The 24,556-nt window shown below is 33.0% G+C and overlaps 1 protein-coding gene across 2 annotated transcripts in view; it reads left to right on the forward strand.

Annotated features, from left to right (window-relative positions):
• The window catches only part of WDR70 (WD repeat domain 70), a 382,013-nt gene that overhangs the window by 102,445 nt on the left and 255,012 nt on the right, over nucleotides 1-24,556 (forward strand). For both annotated transcript variants that reach the window (XM_051990074.1, XM_051990064.1), the window contains exon 9: nucleotides 438-514. In XM_051990074.1, the coding sequence (XP_051846034.1) occupies nucleotides 438-514 (77 nt within the window). The remainder of the gene's footprint in view (nucleotides 1-437; nucleotides 515-24,556) is intronic.

The following is a 24,556-nucleotide window of genomic DNA, read 5'->3' on the forward strand; positions in this document are numbered from 1 at the left end:
CTTACCTCTGTTTACTTCTTGTAGATCTCTTCATGTTTCACTAATTTCAAAATATTTGTAATTTCTTACAACATAGTGATATTCCATTATATTCATATCTCTTATTTAGCCATTCCCCAGTTTTCCTTCTTATTTTCAATTCTTTGCTTTCTAAAGAAATGCTTTTTATTATCTTGGTGTATATTAGGAATTTCTTCTTGTTACTACCCTTCTTGGGATATAAACTCTACTAAAATATGAATAAAAGAGTATAGAGATATTTTAATCACTTTATTATTGTAATTCCAAATTGTTATAAAGATTATCACAGCTTTGTTATAATACACAGATATGCTTCTCATTTTACAACTTCTCCAACACTAACTTTACCTATCTTTTAATATCTTTGCCAATTGCCTGATTGCATTTTTAACATAAATTTATTTTCATTTATTTAGGGTCACACAGCAATGCTTAATGCTGGCTGCTGGCATCCCAAAATAAAGGAAGAATTTTTGACTTGTTCAAATGATGGGTGAGTGAATATTCTTATTATGAGGCATGTACAACAATATTTGCAAGATTTTCTTTAACTTACATTTTAAGCTAATATTCACCTTTTTAGAAAACAACTTTCAAAAATATATAGTCTTTATATACAATAATTTTTTGTTTCTGTTTCTACATATGTTTGCCAGTGAATGTTATTTTTATAAATAAAAATGTTGGGTTTTTAATTTTACTTTATTGTTTTTAGTGAAGAGATCTGCAAACAATATTGATAGTAATTGAGAAATCAGTCCATCAAGCATGCATTTCTTAAGTGTGTAACCCATACTAAATTCTCTGCTAAGACCTGGGAATGCACAAGTAAAAGTGAAACAATCACTTCCTTTAAGGAGGTTACATTATTTATGATTTTCTTTTTCTGTTTTTTTTTTTTAATATATATAATTTAAAGCACAAATAGGAGAATGTTAGCCAGGGAGGGATATTTTGACTTGGAAGGTTTCTAGAATGAAGCAGGCACATCCTTTCTAGCAGCAATTGCAAGAAAAGTTGATCTGATCATGATTTCCTAGAAAGTAGGAATAAGAATAGAGTTCATTTTTTACATTGTCTCAAGGTAGTTTATGAGAAGATTCACAGAGTATAAATTGCCACATAGCTGGAGCTAATCTAAATATGTTCTACTGTTGTTGAAGCATTTACTAGTTAAGTAAATGACCTAAGGGCAGACCCCAGGACAGAAGTTCCTGAGTCAAAAAGATTGGTCTCTAGTTTAGGAGTGAAGATGACTAGGCAGTAACATGATTAGGGAATTTGAGAAGATATTTTTATATTATAGTCATATCATCTAAGATTTGTATTAGGGCAGTTAATTTGACTGCAATGTTTAGGTAGGAGGAGAGATTGGCTAGGTAACTATTGCAGTACTTTTGGTAAGAGATAATAAGGGTATAACCTGAAGTGCTAGCTCTGAGAATTGATATAATGATAGCAGGGGCAAAATTCACATTCTTTGTGATAAGATTGAATTCACATATTCAGTAAAATGTTGGAATTGTGATTTTAAAACTCTCATTTAAGTAGCAAAAATATTTAATATGAGAATTTTGAAGGGGTAGAGTCAATAATAACCTGGAGAAATGACTATATTAAAGTATCATAGAGAAGAGTAAGAACCAGAAAAGAGGCTGTCAGAGAATTATGATAATGAAAGTAAAGAAAGAAGTGTATCGAGAAGGAAGAAGATAAAGAGACATTCTGCAAATATTGCAGAAACATCAAGAAGTATCAGAACTGAGAAAACTATTCAATCGTGGTGATGATTTGGGTGATTGAAATATTCATATTCTTCAAGATTTTTTTCTACTTGATTTTGTAATATTTGTAGTGCTGAAATGTCTTGTGCTTCCTTTCTACATGGATGATTATTAAACAAGATGGAAACACATAAAAACTGACTGCACTGGAGGAGAAAATACCCACATAATTTAATACAAATATATAAAATACAAAATGCTTTAATAGAACTATAGTTCTTAAAATCTTTTTAATCCTTACATTTTTAGAAAGCTTTTACTTATAAAGAAATATATTAAAGCATAACTTTAGGACTAATGTCTTATGCCAAAGAAGAAAGCAAAACCCAGGATGTATTTTCATAATTTTAAAATTAGAAACTTTAGTTATATGAAGATTTCTTTTTGACTGAATAGAACTACATGAAAATAGGCTATAAATTAAAGCACAGTGTGGCAAAAAGGAATGACATCATGCCAACTCTGGACATCAGTTAATTACTGCCTGCTGTCATTTCTTTTGTCATGTACTAGCAATAGAAATACTCAATGGTACCAATTAAGCTTAGGTAAGGCAACTAAAGAAATGAGCAAGGGGAAAGGATATTAATATAGCACAAATGAGTAAAAAAGTGTAGTAAAATAGTCTATTTATTTGTAGACTGATGACAATCTCAACCTTCTAGAAAATAGCCCTTAGCATGAGAGAAAGAGGGAAAGATATCTTTTTTAAAGTTAAAATTTCTGTTAAAAAAAAAAGCAACAGAATAGAAAAAAGAAAGACAGAAAAGGAAAATAAAACAAACAAAAAAGAGTAGAACACTATCATGTGCCCAGCAGAACATCAGGGAGGATTCAAAATATATTTTCAATTCAACAAAGAATACATAATAGTAGAAGAAATTATATTCATAAGAATCCATCTTTGCTTTCTTATAGATTTTTCTTTTATTCTCTGCTGTGTACTTTTTTTACTTAATTCTTTTTTCCCCCTTTCATTCCTGCCACCTCGCCCAGATGGGCTCTAGATAAGCACAGTTATATGTACATATATATATATATATGTGTGTGTGTGTGTGTGTGTGTGTGTGTGTATCTTTAAAATGTATATACATTCATATATATACACACACACATTTACTTACCAACACACTCGCTCCCCCCCATATACACACATATACATTAATATCCATCCATAGACTCACACACATATACATATATCTGTATGTATACATACATAGATCGATAAGCATACATATCTACCCATTCCTGATATGAGTAGGTTTTCAGAACTATGAGCCCTTCTCCTCCCTCTAATGCCTCTTTGTCTATTCTTCCTCTGTATCTCATTTATATAACATAATTATTATTTTTATCCTAACTCTGTTCCAACCTTCCTTTTGAACTATCCATTTACTGATGTTAATCTTAAATATATATTGTGCATTTCTGTGTAAAAAACATGACACAATTTGTCCATGTTAAGTTCTTTGAAATTTGACTTGGATATTAGCTCATACATGTTAAATTTCCTGTTGGGTTTGAGTTTGGTTGAAAGAAAGTTCTGAAAATCTGCAAGTTCATTTAATGTCCATTTTTTTCCATGCAATATTATGGATAATTTAGATAAATAATGATATTTTTGGTTGCAGGCCTAGTTTTTTTGATTGCCTATAGATTTGATTCTGTGGTCTTTTATTATGGGGACTGCCAATTCCTGTATGATTTTAATTGTAGCATCACCATATATAGATTTTTTTTTCCTTGTTTCTTGCCAAATTTTCTCTTTGAGCTAAGGTTTTGAAATTTGACAATAATATTCCTATGTGTTTTACTCAAAGGATCTCTTTGAGGTGATGATTAATGGATATTTTTTATATTTCTACTTTCTCCTCCTGTTTTATCACTCCAGGACAATTTTCTTGGATTATTTCCTGCATTATTGTGTCAAGGTTCTCTTTTTGGTTGCAACTTTCTGTCAGTTCAATATTTTGTCTTCATATGTTCTTCATATCTCTTGTTTTACTTACATAAAGTGTTTCATATTCTGTTCTATTTTCTCATTCTTTATTATCTGTTTCATTATTTATTGGTCTCTTATAGCTTCACTGGCTTTTCTCCTTGCCCAATTTAAAATTTTTTAAAAGTTATTTTATTATAGTTTTTTATTTACAAAACATATGCATGGGTAATTTTTCAACATTGACCCTTACAAAACCTTCTGTTCCACATTTTCCCCTTCTTCCCCCAACCCCCTCCCTTAGATAACAGGTAGTCCAAGACATGTTAAATATGTTAAAATATGTCTTAAATCCAATATATGTTTACATATTTATAAAGTTATCTTGCTGCACAAGAAAAGTTGGATCTAGGAAAAAAAAAAAAAAAACCCTGAGAAGGAAAACAAAAATGCAAGCAAACAATAATAGAAAGAGTGAAAATGCTATGTTGTGGTCCACACTTAGTTCCCATAGTCTTCTCTAGGTGTAGATGAGTCTCTTCATTAATGGGAAGTTGGAACTGATTTGAACCAACTCATTGTTGAAGAGAACCAAGTCCATCAGAATTGATCATCATATAGTCTTGTTGTTGCCGTGTATAATCTGCTGGTTCTGCTCATTTCAGTTAGCATCAGTTTATGTAAGTCTCTCCAGGCCTCTCTGAAGTCATCCTGCTGGTCATTTCTTATAGAACAATAATATTCCATAACATTCATATACCATAAATTATTCAGCCATTTTCCAATTGATGGGCATCCATTCAGTTTCCATTTTCTAGCTATTACAAAAAGGGCTGCCACAAACATTTTTATACATGTGGATCCCTTTTCCTCTTTTAAGATCTCTTTGGGATATAAAGCCAATAGTAACACTGCTGGGTCCAAGGGTATGCGCAATTTGATAACTTTTTGAGCATAGTTCCAAATTGCTCTCCAGAATGGTTGAATTTGTTCACAACTCCACCATTAATGTATCAGTGTCCCAATTTTCTCACATCCCCATCAACATTCGTCATTATCTTTTCCTGTCATCTTAGCCAATCTGAGAGGTGAGTAGTGGTATCTCAGAGATGTCTTAATTTGCATTTGTTTAATCAATAGCAATTTGGAGCACCTTTTCATATGACTAGAAATAGTTTTAATTTCTTCATCTGAAAATTGTCTGTTCATATCCTTTGACCATTTGTCAATTGGAGAATGGCTTGATTTCTTATAAATTTGAGTCAATTCTCTATATATCAGAACTTTTGAATGTAAAAATGTTTTCCCAGTTTATTGCTTCCCTTCTAATCTTGTCTGCATTAATTTTGTTTGTACAAAAACTTTTTAACTTACTATAATCAGAATTATCTAATGATCTCTAGTTCTTCTTTGGCCACAAATTCCTTCCTCCTATACAGGTCTGAGAAGTAAACCGTCCTATGTTCTTCTAATTTATATCATTCTTTGTGCTTAGATCATGAACCCATTCTGACCTTATCTTGGTATATGATGTTAATTGTGGGTCAATGACATACTAAGTTTCCAATTTTCCCAGCAGTTTTTGTCAAATAGTGAATTCTTATCCTAAAAGCTGAGGTCTTTGGGTTTGTCAAACACTAGATTGCTATAGCTATGGACTGTTTTGTCCTATGAACCTAACCTATTCCACTGATCAACTAGTCTATTTCTTTTAAAGTACCAAATGGTTTTGATGACTACTGCTTTATAATATAGTTTTAGATCTGGTACAGCCAGGCCACCTTCATTTTTTTTTTTTTCATTAGTTCTTGAAATTCTTGACTGTTTGTTCTTCCATCTAGATGAATTTTGTTGTTATTTTTTTCTAGGCCAGTAAAATAGTTTCTTGAGAGTTTGATTGGTATTATACTAAATAAATAGATTAGTTTAGGTAGTACTGTCATCTTTATTATATTCGCTTGACCTTTCCAAGAGCATTTGATATTTTTCCAATTATTTAGATATGAATTTATTTGTGTGGAATGTGTTTTGTAGTTTTGCTTATATAGTTCCTGACTTTACCTTGGCAGATAGTATATTTTATACTATCAACAGTTATTTTAAATGGAATTTCCCTTAGTATGTCTTACTGTTGGATTTTGTTAATGATGTATAAAAATGCTGATGATTTACGTGGATTTATTTTGTATCCTGCAACTTTGCTAAAGTTGTGGATTATTTCTAATAGCTTTTTAGTTGATTCTCTGGGGTTCTTTAAGTATACCATCATATTATCTGCAAAGCGTGATAATTTGATTTCCTCATTACCTACTCTTAATTCCTTTATCTCTTTTTCTTCTCTTATTGCCAAAGCTAGCATTTCTAATATAATATTGGTATTGGTGTAAGTTATGGTGATAGTGGGCAACCTTGTTTCATACCCTGAGCTTATTGGGAATGGTTTCAGTTTATCCCCATTACATATGATGCTTGCTGATGGTTTTAAATAGATGCCACTGACTATTTTAAGGAAAAATCCATTTATTCCTATACTCTTTAGTGTTTATAATAGGAATGGGTGTTGAATTTTATCAAATGCTTTTTCTGCATCTATTGAGATAATCATATGGTTTTTGTTAAATCGGTTATTGATATAATCAATTATGGTAATAGTTTTCCTAATATTGAACCAGTCCTCCATTCATGGTATAAATCCTACTTGGTCTTTGTATATTATCCTGGGATGATTTTCTGTAATCTCTTTGCTGTCATTTTATTTAAAATTTTTGCATCAATATTCATTAGGAAGATTGGTCTATAATTTTTTTTCTCTGTTTTTGTCCTACCTGATTTATGTATCAGTAACATGTCTGGGTCATAAAAGGAATTTAGTAGGAGTCCTTCATTCCCTATTTTTTCAAATAGTTTATATAGTATTGGATTTAATTGTTCTTTAAATGTTGGGTAGAATTTATATGTAAATCCATCTGATCCTGGGGATTTAAGTAATAAATTAAATAGTCCTCTGGACTATTTAAGTAATTTATTTCCTCCCTGTTAATCTGGGCAATCTGTATTTTTGTAGGTATTCCTCCATCTCACTTAGGTTATCAAATTTATTGGCATAAAGTTGGGCAGAATAACTCATAATAATTGCTCTAATTTCCTTTTCATTAGTGAAATTGTTTTTTTTACTTTCAATTTTATAATCTCTCCTTTTATTTTTAGAATTTTGAAGTTTGGTATTTGATTGGAGGTTTTAAATTTGCTCTTTTTCTAGCTTTTTTAATTGCAAGCCCAATTCATTGATCTTCTCTTTCTTTATGCAAGTAAATATCTAGAGATATAAAATTTCCTCTTATCACTTTGGCTGCATCCCACAAATTTAGGTATATTGTCTCATTATTGTCATTCTCTTGGATGAAATTATTAATTGTATCTATAATTTGCTTTTGACTCCTCTTTAAGAGGAGATTATTTACTTTCCATTTACTTTTTGGTCTGTTTTCCCCTGGCTTTTTATTCAATGTAATTTTTATTGTATTGGGATCTGAAAAAAATGCATTTGCTGTTTCTGCCTTTCTGCTTTTGATTTTGAGGTCTTTATGTCCTAATATATGGTTAGTTTTTGTGTAGGTTCCATGAATTGCTAAGAAAAATTCTGTCTAATATTTTCTCTTTGAGCCAAATCTGATGAGAGTAAGATTCACACAATGTTATCCCCTTTCCTTCTTTGCCTCAAATATAATAGGTTTCCTTTTCCTTTTCATGAGATGTAATTTCCCTCATTTTATCTCCACTTTTTCCTTTTTCTGGTACCCCTTTTCACCTCTAGTTTCTTTTTTACAACAGTAAAATCAAATTATACATGCACTCTTTATATATACCCATAACAGAAATACAGTTCTCAAGAGTTTTTTTTTTTACTTTTTTTTTTTTTTCCTGAGGCAAATTGGGGTTAAATGATTTGTCCAGGGTTACATAGCTAGGAAGTGTCTGAGAATACATTTGAATTCAGGTCCTCCTGACTTAGGGGATGGTGCTCTATCCACTGTGCCACCTATCTTTCCTTCTTTTTATGCTTTTCTTGAATCCTACATTTGGGGTCATACTTTTTGACTCTGGTCTTTTCATCAGAAATAAATGGAATTCACTTGTTTCATTGAATGACCATCTTCTTTCTGGAAGAAAATGCTCAGTTTAGCGGGGTAGTTTATTCTTGGTTGCATTCCAAGTTCAGTCCAGAACTAATTCAGAGACTGGTTTTGGTAATTAGCTGAGGGTCGTGGGAGAAGATCAGAAAGAAGCATGGGTCCTCTCCACCATCCTGGCTCTGCCCCTCCCCATTTTAATTTTTAAACAGTTATTTTCATCTTTTAAGACTTTATCTCCCTTTCTACTTGGCTAACATTTTAAAAAATAATCTTGTTTTTCTTAGATGGTTTTTATTTTTTTTAGTTTTTCCTCATTGTCTCTCATTTAATTTTTATTTTATTTTTTATTTTTTTGAGTTCTATAAATTTTCTTTGGAAAGGGAGTATTCCTCTTTGGAGAAAGCTTTTTTTTTTAGACTTTGATGTCTTGCTCTTGAGATGAACCCCGGTCTTTTCTATTCCTATAATAAGTTTCTCTGGTTGGAGTCTTTATTCTTTGCCTGTTCATTTTTTAAAAAATGAGTGTTAGTGTAAACACTTCTAATCACTAGGTGTGTGTGTGGGTGCCTCTAGTTTCATCACAGCTCTCTTCTCTAACCTGGAACCCCAAACCAAGAGTTTCCCCCTCCTACAAGTGCCCACAGCCAGCAGCATCCCTGCCCCACTGCTTCTATATTCACCCGGTGTGCTGTTTCCTTCTCACCCAGGGCTGCATCTGTAGCCCTGCTGGACCTGGCATTCCCAGGCGGAAGAGGTTCACTCTGTCTAAACGAATTCAAACCCCCCACTCAACAAACAGTTGGGAAAGTGAAAGCTTTGTAGTTCCTGCTGAGGCTCCAGCCACACCCCACTTGCCTGAAGGATCCCCACTTGATGTTCCTGGGGAGCTAGGTTGGAGGTGTTTGTACTTCACGAAAGGTAATCCCCACATGAGGATTTTTCTTCAGAAATTCTTGGGTTGAATCTGGAGGACCCTATTCTGCCCCAAGTTTTTCTGAATTTTCTTGGAGTCTCTGTTCACCCTGAGGCACAAATTTATTCTGTTTTGGGGGGGAAACAAAGGTGGAGAGCTTGAAATTTACTGACCTTCTCTGCTATCCTCTCAGAATCCTTCCCTATTTTGGGAAAAAATATTTTAGCGTTGAAAATAGTAACTACATAACCCTGGCATAAAATCTTGTTTTATTTTACTTATTTTGCCCTCCTTCTTTAAACCCTTTGCCTCTTACTGAGAGTGCTGTTTATTCTTATTTCATATAAGTCCTAATTCTTGTTCATATAGGTAAATGATAACAAAAAGCTGCTTAAAGCAATGGTGGGAACAATTAGGCACAACCATTCAGCACTGAGAAGTGCTAACTGATAGTGTAATGGTAAAGAAGATGGACAAACTAAGAAGTAAATAAAATAATTGATGGTCAAGATAAATCTCATGTAAATTTCAAGATGACAAAGATAAATTTTATTTTTGTCTTTATATTCCCAGTGCTTAGGATAGTGTGTGAAGCACAAATGCTTCTTACATAATTATTATTTAATTGAATTGAATTTTTATGTATTTTAGAAAGATCTATAACAAGTGATAAAAATAAAATTTTGGCATTTAAAAGTGCCTTAAGCTTCATTTTTCATGAGAAATCCTCTTATGGAACATAAAGATATCAATTAAATGAAGCTTGTAAATAAATTGCTGCACTGTTGTAATTGTTAATTTTGATTCTTTTGAATCCTAGGGAATTGAATTTAGACTTAGAAATATTTTTTAAAGAATGATTTCAACAGAAAAGTAAAAGTTGACTTAATAAATGCTGTTTTGTACTTCTTGGAATGAAAAGAGAAAATTCATGGAGTCAAAGAAGGAAATAAAATAATTAGAAATATTTTTTGATTGCAGGACAGTGAGGTCAGGAATAGCAATATAATATAGAAAATTGGGGGGAATAGTGTGGATTCCCTTGAAGGTAAGAACACAAAAACCAAGAGAAGAGTTGAGGAATATGTTCTTTATATGATTAGAGCCTAGTATGATATATATTTGAATGATTAAAGCATTTGCATTTCCTTGGGGCATTTGAGGTTTTTCATTTGTATGAACAGATAGTTAAAATTAGTTGATTATTTTTAGAAAATCTGATCTACATTTGTTATTGTTGAGTAGTTTCAGTTATATCCACTCGACAAGATCCCATTTGGGGTTTTCTTGGCACAAGTACTGGAGTAGTTTGCCATTTTATTCTCTAGCATATTTTACAAATGAGGAAGCTGAGGCCACTGGGGTGAAGTGATTTCCCAAGTTCACACAACTAAGTAAGTGTTTGAGACCAGATTTGAACTCATGAAAATAAGTCTTCCTGATTCCAAGCTCAGTATTTCAGTACTCTGTCCACTACTCCACTTAGCTGCCCCATCTGGGCCACAAGATTAATAATTGCTTGTTGAAAAAAAAACAAAGAAATGATCAGCCAATGGTAGTTTAAAATTAGGAGCCATTTAAAAATTTCATTGTTATTTTTACATTTGTTAAATGTTACCATTTCTTGTTGTTTATAATAAATATAGTAATATTGCAAGAGGTTTGTGATGATTAAGAATACAAAGTATAAAAAGAATTATTCAAACTATCCACTATCTGGAAGTTTTCTTACCACACTTTTGGGGGTATTTCCACGTGAGCAAACCGGTCTGAACGATATTAAATTCTTTAGCAACAGGTGTTCTTTGTCTCTTGTCTCATTTTTTTTTTTCCTTTTTCTTAAACAGAATTACAACCAGTCTTGAAATTTAGCAGTCCTTCCACTTTGTGGTTTATCATTTTGGCTAGGCCCAAGGTTACTTTTTACATTTGCTTTACTCTTAAAAAATTCCTGTCATAATTCATACTTTTAACCTTTCTTCCACCAAAAGCCTTCCTTTCCCAGTTCAACATTAAAATATATCTTTGAGCCTGGTAACTACTCCCCACTGGGAATGACATAATAAGTCATTTAGCATACACTTTGGTCCTGCTGGTGGTCGTCATATTTGTGATTATTTAATAGGTAATGAGGCTGTGTCCATTTTTTCTATGTCAGGTTTATTCATTTACTTTTGAGGTTGCTGTTGTCAATATTAAGATAAGTTTGCTTGAAATAGAATAATAATAGAATTGTTTATCTTAAAAACAAATGATGTGAATTGTATTCAATTAAGACTTTTTGTATATCATTGATTTATAAAATAACAGAGAAATGGAGTAATAACAAGTTAACTTATTACAGGTAATTAATACTTAATATTTAAAAATTATATAAATTTTAGTACATCAGATTAATTATATGCTATACATAAAATGTTTTGAAATGGGCCATTTTAACAATCCCTTAGAAATCTTCATGGTTCTCAGATCATCTATTTTCCTGACTGCCATGTTGGTAGTATAAGCTCATGCAATTTTGTTTTCTTTGTGTTTTACTTCATTTTATTTCTTATTGTTGAATTTAAATACATCTTTAAGCTAAAAAGCAGTCCTAATTATAAAATGTAAATAAATAAAAATAAATTATACAAAGGAATCCTTTTTTTTAATTGAAGATTTTTATTTACAAAGCATATGCATGGGTAACTTTTCCAACATTGATCCTTGCATAACCTTTTGTTGCAAATTTTCCTCTCCTTCCTCCCACCCCCACCCCTAGCTGGCAGGTAATCCAATACCTGTTAAATATGTTGAAATACATGTTAGATCAAAGAACAAACAAAAAGAAAAACTGAGAAAGAAAACACAATGCAAGTAAATAACAACAGAGAGAGTGAGAATGCTATGTTCTGTTCCATACTTTGTTCCCATGGTTCTCTCTCTGCATGTAGATGGCTCTCTTCATCAACTGCACATATGGAACTGGTTTAAATCATTTCATTGTTGAAGAGAGCCACTTCCATCAGAATTGATAGTCGTATAATTTTGTTGTTGCCATGTATAATTTCCTGGTTCTGCTCATTTCACTTGGCATCAGTTATGTAGGTCTCTCCAAGCCTCTCTGAAATCATCCTGCTAGTTGTTTCTTACAGAATAATGGTATTTCATAGCATTCTCATATACCATAATTTTTTCAGCCATTCTCCAATTTATGGACATCCACTCAGTTTCCAGTTTCTTGCCACTACAAATTGGACTGCCACAGATATTTTTGCACATGTGGGTTCCTTTCCCTCCAGTAGGATCTCTTTGGGATATAATCCCAATAGAAACACTGCTGGATCAAAGAGCACAGTTTGATAACATCCTTTTTAAAAGGTTGGTAAGTCTTTCTTTAACCGTATCAGAAATGTACTACTGTACAATTGTAGTTTAGACTTTCCTGCTAAAGTTTTCTAAAAAGAACAAATGAAAAGAGGTTGATACCTACAAAGAGTAGAATTGTTCAAAATTTTTTCTTTTAGTATATTTTATTTTAAAAACAAAAATAAAACCTTTTTTTTCCAAATGAGAAAATCTCTTTTTTTAATCTCAGTGATAATAATCAATTATTAAACATTTATTAAAGACATTTTAAGTGTAAGGCAGTGTGCTCAGTTCTGGAATACAAAGACAAAAGTTGAAAAAAGCTGTGCCTTTAAGGAACTTATATGTTGTAAGAATTTGATGTAATTAAATGTCAGTCATGTACATTGTCTTGAGGTAGATAAGAGAGAGAAGCTCCTTAGTGTCAAGGACCTTACAGAAATGGGGGTAAGGGGCACAAGACTAACACAGAAAGCTATTTTATATAGTTTTAGAGAGCTAGAAAAGAAAATACTATGTGTGAGACATGAGGGAGTAAAGTTCTTGTTGACTGACAGAATGGTAGTGGGTCAAAGATTTTTTATTGGAGCTGGCTTTTAAAGGATGGATGGAGTTTAACAGATAGACAAAACTTTTTAAGGAGTGGGAAACATATTGTTTAAAGATATAAAAATACAGGGTATAGATTGCAGATAGAGAATGCCTTTACAGCTAGAGAGTGACTTCTGCACAAATGTGTGGAAGCAATAATTAATGTGAGGTAAGTTGGAAATGGTCAGTGATTAATGAGATAAGATTGGAGACACTGAGTGGTGCCAACTTGTGAATAGTCTTGAATTCCAAGCAAAAAAAACTGGATTTTACTTAAGTGTTAGAGCATGACTGATGGAAACATAAGAAAATGACATGCCCAGACAATAAGTTCATGAATTTAGAATTAGAAAGTACAATTAGAAAGGATATGATCTCATTTTACAGCAGAGGAAACAGCCCAAGATAGTTTAAGTGATTTGCCCAAAGAGATACACACACACACACACACACACACACACACACACACAAAGGGGATTCACGTCCTATTTCTTTGACTCTAAAATCATTGCTCTTTGTGCTATTACTTCTTTGGACCTATATGTAAAGAAGAATAATTCTGGCATTGGTATGAAGAAGGATGAAAAGGGAAGACAGTATAGTGAGGAAGGCCTTTAAGAAAACTATGTGTAGAACCAGGAAAACATTGTACACAGCAAAAGCAAGATTGTGTGATGATCAATTATAATAGGCTTAGGACTTCCCAGCAATTCATTAGTCTAAAGCAATTCCAAAAACTTTAGATGGAAAATGCATCCACATCCAGAGAGGTTTAAAAAAAAAAAGAAAAGAAAACTGTTGCATGTATAACCTATATTGGATTGCTTGCTGTCTTGGAAGGGGCAAGGTAGGAGGTGCAGAGAGAAAAAATTTGAGAACTTAAAATCTTACAAAAGTGAATGTTGAAAACTATCTTTACATGTAATTGGGAAAAAAATACTATTAAAAAAAGGAAAACTGAAGAAAAAACTGATTTCATAGTAATTTCAATCTGTACCATGATAGTGGTAGTATAAATAGGAAAGGTGGTAGTTTTGTACAGTTATTGAGAAGATGGAATCAAAAAAATTTTAACTCTCTGAATGTGGGAAAATTATAGCATGTCCTCTTACATCTTCATTGAATGCTGCTTAATCTACTTTGTTCCCAGTTCTTTGCTATCACAAAAAGTGCTGCTAAAATTTTTTTGTTGTATTTGGAAAATTTTTTCTCATCAATGGCTTCCTTGGGGTATGACCCCAGTTAATGGAGTCTCTGATTCAGAGGGTTTGTAAAGTTTAATCACTTTATTTGCAAGATCAGTGCAAAAACTCAGAGTGTTTTGTTTTGCATTTCTCATGCTATTAATGATTTGGAACATTCTTTCATATGGTTGTGAATACTTTGCAATTTTTTTTTTTCAGAACAGTTCATTTCCTTTGACTACTACCTGTTGGAAAATAGTTGTTAGTCTTTTATATTTATTAATTGTTTGCATATTTTTAGATACCAAACTTTTCAAAGAAAGTTGATATATGAAGTGTTTTTTTTTTCCCATTCTACTGCTTTTCCTTCTTATCTTATATGTATTAATTTTGACTCTCTGTACTTTTACCTTTTAGGGTTTTTTTTTATCATAAAAGAACACTATATTTTGTCAGAAGCCTTTTCTTGTTAATTATAGGAATGTTTAAATTTTTTTTTTTTAACCAAGTAGTGTATGCTTAAAGTCTACCAGCTAAAAGGCATAGTTAACCTTCTGCAGTCTGATGACATCTTTAGAATTGGAATTAATGCCTTTTTATTTTGTGATGAAAAGATGCAAAGATAAAAGATGAAAATGACCATCATATGGGTTGAGGAATTCTGTGGTCAGGTTACCAGGAATATCATCAACATGAATATAATTTTCAAAAAATATATCATTGACTAATATAGAGTGTTGTATATGCTTTTTAGAAATTCTTCTGCTGAAAGTGGTTTCTTTCTATCTTACTTACCCCCAAGAACAATTTATTTGTATTAAGGCCGCAAAATCCAGCAAGAAAGTTTTGCTTTGGTTCATTGTCTCCTGTACTTGATTCACACCTGCAACTTCAGGGCAGTGGATTTATAACCATCTATTCATATATTCCATTAGTTTTTTTGCTCTTAAATTAAAATGACTGCTCCTGAAAATTTGCTCTTCTGCTTTTTCTGGATTTTCACTGCCTTTTTTTTCAATGAATGTTTATTTTTATATAAACCCTCAGGAGAGTCTCTATTATCCTATTTTTTTTAACCTTTTATATCAATGAAAACTCTGCAGAGTTTGTATCTACTGCTAGGGGTCTTCAAACTTTTTAAATAGGGGGTCAGTTCACTGTCTCTCAGACTGTTAGAGGGCCAGACTATAGTAAAAACAAAAACTTTGTTTTGTGGGCCTTTAAATAAAGAAACTTCATAGCCCTGGGTGAAGGGGATAATCGTCCTCAGCTGCCGCATCTGGCTTGCGGTCCATAGTTTGAAGACCCCTGTGATAACTGGACACTGGAGAGGGTCTTTGTCCTGTGATTTAGTTTTTAGTCTTGATTTCAATACTCTTGAATAAACTGATCATTAATGGCTTCATAGGAAGGCAGGAGAAAGGAGTAGTTATTTCCCTTATTCTTAAGTGTAATTTATTTGGAGATACATAGGATGGATTGCATTCTTCTCTTTTTGAGTTAGTACCCAAATTAATGACATCACAACTCCATCCAAATTGTGATGGGGAATTTCTTTTTTTTTTTTTTTTTTTTTTTTTTTTAGGGATCAAGAATTTAAGATTTGCATGTTTGGGAATAAAATGAAAGTACTTGTACTTGAACTAAAGAAATAACACACTACAAAAAATAAGATACTTTTGGCTTCTTTAGGTAATTATAAAGCTTATTTCTAAGATGATAAGATGAAAACTAGAGCTAATTACTTTTCATTCTTTATTAGGAATTTCTTGAAATCACTTGGTAAACTTTCTTATTTTTAAATAACAGATTTTATTTTATTGTTATCTTTTGTTTTTAAAATCCTAGTATTTTCTCCTTCTGAATCCTCAATATTAATAAAGATGAAAATTTTGAAATTGCTGATAGTGAAAATAAACAGAAATATATTTAAGTGAAATTATCGTCGAATAGACACATTATAAGATGAGAGTTTCTGGGAAGGAAAGTGAATTGTAAACATAATCTGTTTTACTTATGCAGAGTGTTATATGAATATTTAGATATTACTAACATTTTTTTCCTGATCTTGACATGTGATCTTAGTATTTAGTGAGAACAAATGTCAATAATGTACTCACTGGTACTGCTAATTTTTTTTTCTGATTAGATTTAGAAAATATGCTTCTGATTGAGCAAAGTTCCTCCAGATTGAAGTTGGGGAAGGGATTTAAGGAGGATCTGTCCTTTGTGCCAGTGATGGGCTCCACATTTTCCCAATATTTTATTTTTTTAATCCTTTTCTTTTCTGATCCTGTTTTGTCTAGGAAATTACCTTGTGGCCACCTCTGGAAGTTTCTCTGTGAATGTTGTAGAATTTAGAGCTAGGATACTTGAATAAGCTTTAGTTGTTAAATATCAAAATAATTTGCACACATAGATACAAACATTTTCTGGATAATATGATTATATTGTAGAAAGTTATTGCATAAATGTTATTCATCAGAAAACTGACATGATATTTTGCAAACACTTTTTGCTTAATAGAGTTAATGTTGCCAGGTTACAAATTTTCACCACTTTTAGGAATATTGGGAATAACCGGGCCAAGGACAACAGCACTATCCTAAGTACTTTTAGCTAGAGAATCAGTTGTTCTATTTGGGGGTTAAATATTCTAATCACTCAAGAAGCCAAATTTCAGAGCTACTTGAATCAGTCAGGCAACAAGCTTTATTGAGGGCCTGCTATGTGCCAGGCAGTGTTATAAATACTGAGGATACATGCAAAGGTAAAAGATAGATTGCTCTCAATAAGTTCACAGTCTAGTAAGGGAGACAGTATGTAAACAACTATGTATAAACAATTTGTTTACAGTTTACATAGGGAAGATTAACATAGGGAAGTCAGCATAAAAGTGGATCAAGAAAAATCTATTGCAGAAGCTCAACTTTTTGCCGAAAGTTGAAGGAACTTAAACAAATTAGGAGGTGAAGATGAGGAGGGAAAGAGTTCTAGGCATGGGGATAGGAAGTAAAAATGCCTGTTCAGGACATGGAATGTACCTTGAGAGGAACAGTAAGGAGACCAGTGTCAGTAGATTGCCAAGTATGTGAAGGAATGTAAGGAGAAAATGTAAAGATTGTAAGGAAACAGACACACAGAGAGAGGAGAGACAGAGAGAGACACACACACATACACAGAGACAGATAGAAACACACACACACACACATAGACAGAGACAGATACACACACACACATACACACAACCACAGAGACACATAGACAGAGAGAGACACACACACACACACAGAGATATCAAATTTGCAGTTTAGTGAGATAAGTTGGGTAGCTGATTGGAGAATGAATGTCCTCTCTACACTGAGGCAGTAAAGCAACCAGCATATTGAAAAAGCCCAAATGTGAGGTCTTAGGCTCATCAGTATAATGGCAGTATTAGAGGAAAGAAGGTATTATAGATGAGAAATATGGCAAAAGCAGAAAAGGTAATACTTGGTAACTAACTGAATGGATTTGGGGAATGAGTAGGATAACACTTAGATTGTGTGCCTGAATAACTTTAAGGATGGGGTTGCCCTTGATAGTTATGGGGAAGATTCAAGGATTTAGGAAGGAAAGATAATAATTTCAGTTTGGTTAAGTTGAGTTTAAGCTATGTATGAACAATATAGTGGCAGACATACCAATAGGTAGTTGAGGATATGAGACTGAAGGTCAGGAGAGAGAGATCTGAGAATCATTTGCCTAATGGTGCTAATTTGAAGCTATGGCAGCTCATGAGATAAGCAAATAAAATATTATAGATGGAAAAGAAGAGGACCCAGGACACAGTCTTTGAGAACCTCCACAGCCATGGTGTCTTCTGTGTAAAGATCTAGCAAAAGAGGAGGAATAGATTATTTATTGAAGGAGAAACAAAGGAAAGCAATGTCACCAAAAAAAGACATAATAAAGAAGAAGGTGATCTACAGTATGAAAGGCTACAAAGAGATTAAAAAATGTGAAATTTGAGAAAATACCATTAGATTTGGCCAATAAGAGATCATTTTTAACTTTGCATAAAGAACTTTTGGTTGAATAATAAGGTCAGAAGCTGGCCTGTTTTGTTAAGTCAGGAAGAAGAAAAAAAAGCAGTATATATAGCTTTCTTTAGTTATTTAGCCAGAAAAGTGAGAAGGATGATAGGCAGATCAAATGAGGCTTTTTCGGGAATAAGGAAACCTATTTTTCTGTGCCCTTTCCAATGGCCATCCCCTATATCTTGAATTTACTTCTTGAACTTTACCCTTTTTACCCTAAAATCCCTTTCTTTCTTTAAGACACACCACTTCCTACATTGAAGCTTTTCCCAATTACTTCAAATTTTAGTACATTCATTCTCAAATTACCTTATATTTAATTAATTTTATTAATTTCTACTTATTCCCTTTTTATTTATTGAGTATATATTTATATATCCTAATAGAATTAACCTTGCAAGTATTTTATTCTTTGTATTTCTACTCCCAGTGCCAAGCACATTGTAGACATTTAATAAATGTTGATTGAATTGCCTTTTTTTCAGATGATACCTTGGAGTTTTAATCTGCATTTTTCTAATTTAATGATTTGAGTACTTTTAAAGACCTTAGTTGATAATTTATATAAATGGGGAGGTAGGCTTATAGGTGGGAAGTTGTTGAGGTTTCTAGTTGCTTTAAAAAAAAATGAAGACCTCCAAATTTCCCCATATCTTTTTCCCCCTTCAGTAAATTGATTCCTCAAAGACTTCACAATTATGTCATCTCCCACGATGGCTGTACACTTGCTCCAATCCATCTGCTTTTGCTCTCTGTTCTCTTTAATGCCATTTCTACTTTCTCTATAAGCACATCTGGGACTGTGGTGTTACAATCCAGTTGTTATAGTTCTTTTTTCCACATTGGTAAAACTGTTTTATTTTAAAACTTTTTTAATGGTCTTTTCCATTTTTATTTTTTGTTCTTCCATTCTCTTTAAATGTCCTCCGGATGACTTTGTGTATTTGCATCTCTTGCCGGACTTTATTTAAATTGGTTAAACTCTTTTCTGCTTATCTTTGCTTTATGTAGTAATAGTGTTCATAATTTTCCAACATCCTTCTTCCAACATTATATAAACTATATTCTACTTTTCTTTGCTAATATCATTTATTGACAAATAAATCGGGTGTTTCTCGTGTGCTTTTTAGGTTTTTTTGCTTTCATTATGGCAGCTTATTTCATTAAATTTTTAAATGCATGAAATTACAATAGGTGTGTCATTTCTTTCTGTTTTCAATTTTTTTTGTCAATTGTTTGATATTTGAGTAGTTCATGATTGAGCTGTTTAGATTGCAAACTATATTTTTCTGACTATTCTAACATTTTTTTTTTTTTACTAATCTTGATTTTTGCTCTAATAATTCAGTAGTTCTTATCAGTAGGGTATTTTAGCTATCACCCTCACATCAATAATAAGTCTTCCTATTTGTGAAGATATAATCACTTTCACTTTTTAATATTTTAGAGTGCTTGTTGTATCCAAATCTTCCTGTTGCTTTCTTGAAGCAGGTAAAAGTATGAAGCATGTGCTCTCTGTCTTTGACTTTTCTCATTCCTTCTTTTTGATTCATTCTTTTTCCCCTAACTTTTTTTTTTTAAACCATCCTCATTGATTCTCATCTTTAAATTGAAATTGTTGCGTAACATGGTGCATGTTGATTTACTTTGGAAGGTGTTACTGAATTCTTCTTTACTTTTTTTTTTTATCATTGTTGGTCCATGTGACAATTATTTTCAAAGTTGATTGGGAAAGAATTTTTCTTATTGTCCTTAGGTATATGATAAAGTCAACTTTTAAAAGAAATAGTGAGAATGCTAAGTTTTCATTTAGCTGCAACTTCCTTTTTCTGGCTTCATTTATTGTGAGAATGTCTATTTAATTTAATTTATTTCCTCCAGAAATATGTTTGGTTCCTGAAAAAGGAACCAACATTTAGGGAAGCAACAGAAACTTGGGATTCTTCATGCCCTTTCCTCCTTTTCTGCTACTTTGTCACTTTCTGACATTTTGTCCTTTTCTTTATTTTATTGGTTATTGTGACCAAAGAATTCATCCCTATGTGGTTAACTGTCAGCCATTTCTATATGATGTCATGAGGAATAAAAGAAGGCAACTGGTTCATTGTGTGGACTCTCTGTAGCACTCTTAGGAAAGCACATGGATATGAACTACACAGAATGATTTGGATGCAATCTGCATATGTTTGGTTGAGGTAACAGATTTTTTTTGGATATTTGAATTAATAATAAATATTTTTCACTTAAGAACTATTTGCTCAGGACTCAAATTGTTTTTAACCTACCCAACAGCAACAAGAAAGATTATTTCATGAGATATTTAGTCATCTTGAAGTACACTATTTATTATAATTATTTTCCAAAAGTTCACAATGAAAATAATTGTAGCTTATGTGTCAGCTTTGGTTGTTCCCCATTACATGTGATTCTTAATTGTTATGAGTTCAAATGTTGGAGTTCTTGTTCTTCTCAAAACACAGCCGGTTTAGCTTAGAGCCCTCCGGATGTCTCCAAATCTAAAGGTTCTGTCCTTCAGCCTCTGCCTCTGCTTTCTTCAGCTTCCAACCAGCACAGAGATGGAATGAATCTCTTGTTTCCTTCTCTTGGGGCTCGGCTAGCTTTCTGGTGAGTCTTTCAGACCAGCTTGGTCTCAGTGGGGGGCGTGCAGGAGCCCAGCCACCAACTCCTCTCCAATGCAGTTGAACTCTCTTCTGCCACCAGCCAGCCAAGAGGAAAATGTATTCTGGAATGGCTCTCTCGCCTTATATGCGACTCTTCTGAGAGAATGGGATTATGGGTTTTCTCCCATAGTTCTCTCTGGCCCAAAGAGCTTTAAGGGAGGTGTGAACTCCCTTGAAGTTAGAAAGTTTGCTTTGTGAAGCTGGCATACTTGTGAACTCCAATGAGTAAAGGTGTGAACACAAGCCTTGTATTAATTAGTTCTACTTAGTACCTTGTTTCAGGTTCTGGCCAAAATCTTCTTGTAAGATTAGATCAACTCTAATTAGTTAGCAGTTAGTAAGGATTCCAACACTTAATCATTTACGTTTGTGTCAATTCCCTAAATATTTGAGATGTTAAAGCTCATCAGATATCTTTGTGCAAATATTTGTTACTTATCACCTTTACTTCTGATTATATTTTCTTTTCTTTTATTTGTACCAAAGCTTTTTATTTATAAATATTAATAATAAAGTATTATAATTTATGTTTAAGAATATTCTCTATTTACTGCATAGTTACAAATACATCCCTGTCTACCATGAGAGCTACCAATTCTGTTTTTTAGCTGATACTAATCCATATAGCAGCTAGGTGGCACAGTGGAATCAGCCCTGAGCCTGGAGTCAAGAAGACTCATCTTCAAATCTGATGTTAGACATGTATTAGCTGTGTGACCCTGGGCAAGTCACTTATGTAACCCTGTTTGCCTCAGTTTACTCATTTTACAATGAGCTGACAAAAGAAATGGCAAAATGCTCCATTATTTTTCCCAAGAAAACCCCTAATGGGGAAGAATCAGTCACAATAAACAAATCCATAGAGCAGAGTATGCTTAGTTGACAGAAAATAAGGTAACCTGTAATATTCTTCTTTAAAATGTAATGTTCTCTGAGAGCAGGTTTCTTGGGGGCCTTCTGGGAGCAGCCTTAGTTTTAGTTCAGAGTAATAATCGTCTCAAATGCAGCCAGGAGTTATAATCCAAATCCTTTATTTCCTTCAAAGTCTTGTCTCTTTCCTGGGCTCGGTTAGCTTTCTTAGAGGCCTATCTCTCTCCTTGGTTCCGAGAGCTCCTGCCACTAGTTCTTTGCCTCTGCCAGCTTCAGCCTCCAGCACAAAGGTGGAAGATGGAATGAATCTGACTCTGCCTCTGAGAGTGGGCTTGTGTCTTAGTGGGCTTGTCCTTTAGTGGGCTCCTCCTTATATATGCTCTCTTAAAGGTGTGAATCTTGTGCAATTGTAGTAAGTACTAAGTACATCTAGAGAACTGTTAAGCACCCTGCTAAACAACCATTGTCTCTATCAATTCCACTGATTTAGCACCTTATAAGAATTCTAACAGTAACCCTATTTTGTTATGTACAATGTTTTTTATTTTCAAATAATATTTGTAAATATTATCTACTATTCCTGGGATGTAGTAGGTTATTATGCACCTGCTGCTTTTTTCCTTCTCCTTCCCCCTTTCATACATTTTAACTTGATGCTATTTTGTTGTATTGTTGGTAAAAGCATGTAATCTATCAAACAGTCTTCTTAGTTTGAGTGTTGATCTGAAAAACCTTCAAGTCTTACTACCAAATAGCCATATGCACAGTTGGATGTTCTTATTTATATGGAATGGCTTTCTTTTTCTTGGATTGAGTTTTAGAAATGAGCTGGCATGATATGTGGATGAGAAAAAAGAACAGGGCCACACACATTTTCTTTCATTCACTCAACAACATGTATATTTGTTTTGTGTTGTATGATGACATCCCATCATGACATCCCTAAAACATTTTATGATGTTTTATCCTCAGTTTGTTCTTTATAACTAGACATCAATTATTTGCTGAATGTAAAGCCCAGAGATAGTTTCATGTAGATTTATGTCTAAATTCTAAATAGCTAAAAGAAAGAATAGTTTTGAACCATTGTAATCTACTTAATCTGCCAACACCTTTACATAAACCAGTAAAGAAAGCAAAGGATTAACAGCTTTTATTTGTTTGATTTTTCGTAACACTGATTAGATCAAGAGTTCCAAATTTAGTAACAAATCTTTTTAACTAGTGTCTCAAAAACCAACAACATCAAAATATCTAGTAGGATTATCCTATTCTTTTCATGCCTTGATAATAGTGCATTAGAATTTTTGGTTCTCAAAAGAGAGGAGAGTGATTTTGTAAGGCTTAGATCCCATTCCTTTTCTGATGTTTGACCATGTTTGGTAAGAGATTAGACTGTGATGAGACTTTACTAGTTTCAGTAGCTTTGAATTAGCTAATGAGAGGGCTTCAGGGGAGGAAAAAAAAATCCTTGTAAAAGAAACTGTAGATTTACTATTTATCCTATGGATTCCTATGTAAAATTTTGTGCTTTTATGGAGTACATGCTCTTCTTTCTTGATTTTTTTCGCTGCTCAATCTTATTTCCACAAACAAAAACAAGAAACGTTAAATTTATGACTACCTCAGTAGAAGGAGGGATCAATAGAAATAAATCAAATAGAAATAAAATAGGTGGTTGTTAAGTATTGCAAATATGATTAAGGACTAGAACTTAAGAATAACTTATAAGGTAAGGGAAATTTTTGCACTAAATGAAGTGACTGGTATTTCTAAGGTTGATAAGTTTCACAGAGTAGTAAAGTAGGCTGTGACATTACCTAAGCTGTGATAGCTCCATTAGTTTAATGCATAAGTAATTAATTGTTTATTTATGCCATATGAAAGCAGTTTCTTTCTAGTCTCTGCTACATTGTAACTACATTGTTACTTTTGCTTTCCTTGGTTGCTGCATTTCTGTTTTTTGGGATGTCCAAAAAGCAAATCTCTTCAGTTCTGGTTTTCTTTCTAAAATGTATAAAACACCTTTTTGGTCTTTTTTCACTTATGTGGGGATGTAACAGACAGCCACAAGACCATAGCCCTTCAGGAGCTATTTTCAGAATAGGTCTCATTGGGCTTCATTCTGAACTCCATTGCTCTTTGGAACACATTATTCAAATCCTTTCTATATTTTTTGATACCTGCAGAACAGTTGAATATTACTAGAATTTCCTTGACTGGGTTTAAAGTTCTTTTTTTGGATTGCTTGAAGAACTTATTGCTTCTGAATTGAATCGTTACATTTAACAGCTATGTTTGATGGAGTTTGCTGTCCTGAGTTTTTTTCTGGAAGTGATCTATGAATTCTTTTAATTGGTATTTCATTATCTGTGTTCAGAAATTCTGCATAGTTCTCTTCCATTATTTCCTATATTATGATTTAACGGTTTTTGTTCTGTTGTGTTCTTAGGCTGTCTCTACACATCCTGTCTTTTGAGTTCACTATGCTTTTCTTATGTAATGGGCATAACTTCCTCCCTGCCTCCCTCTCTCCCTTCCTGTCTCCCTTCCTTCCTTCCTTTCTTTCTTCCTTCCTTCCTTCCTTGCTTTTATTATCTGTGTTTTCATTCCTAGCTTGTTGTTCTCTCTTTTGTTTCTTTAGTGAGATTTGCCACTGCAGATCACAGTTTTACTATTCTTTGAATTAATTTTGCTGGTAAGACATAAATTCTGCTATCATAATTCTCATTTCCTTTTTGAATCACTCAGGAACAGCATGTTGTGGTTCCATGTTCTCTTCAAATTTCACAGCTTCTCTGTTTCGTGTTAGATCATTTTTCTTTAGTTTTGTAGCATTTATTCATAAGTACTGGAACCCATTTACTAGATCTGGAGCCATATTTCAATTATTAGTGTTTCCCCAGTTAACTTATCTGCTTGTGCTCAGGGTCTTTTTTTTCCCTCCCCCAGATATCTTTGATAATTTCAGGGTTTCTTTTTCCTCTTTCTGGTTTCCCCTCTTGAAAACTTT

The sequence above is a fragment of the Antechinus flavipes genome, chromosome 1, assembly GCF_016432865.1.
Source record: "Antechinus flavipes isolate AdamAnt ecotype Samford, QLD, Australia chromosome 1, AdamAnt_v2, whole genome shotgun sequence".
Taxonomy (NCBI): domain Eukaryota; kingdom Metazoa; phylum Chordata; class Mammalia; order Dasyuromorphia; family Dasyuridae; genus Antechinus; species Antechinus flavipes.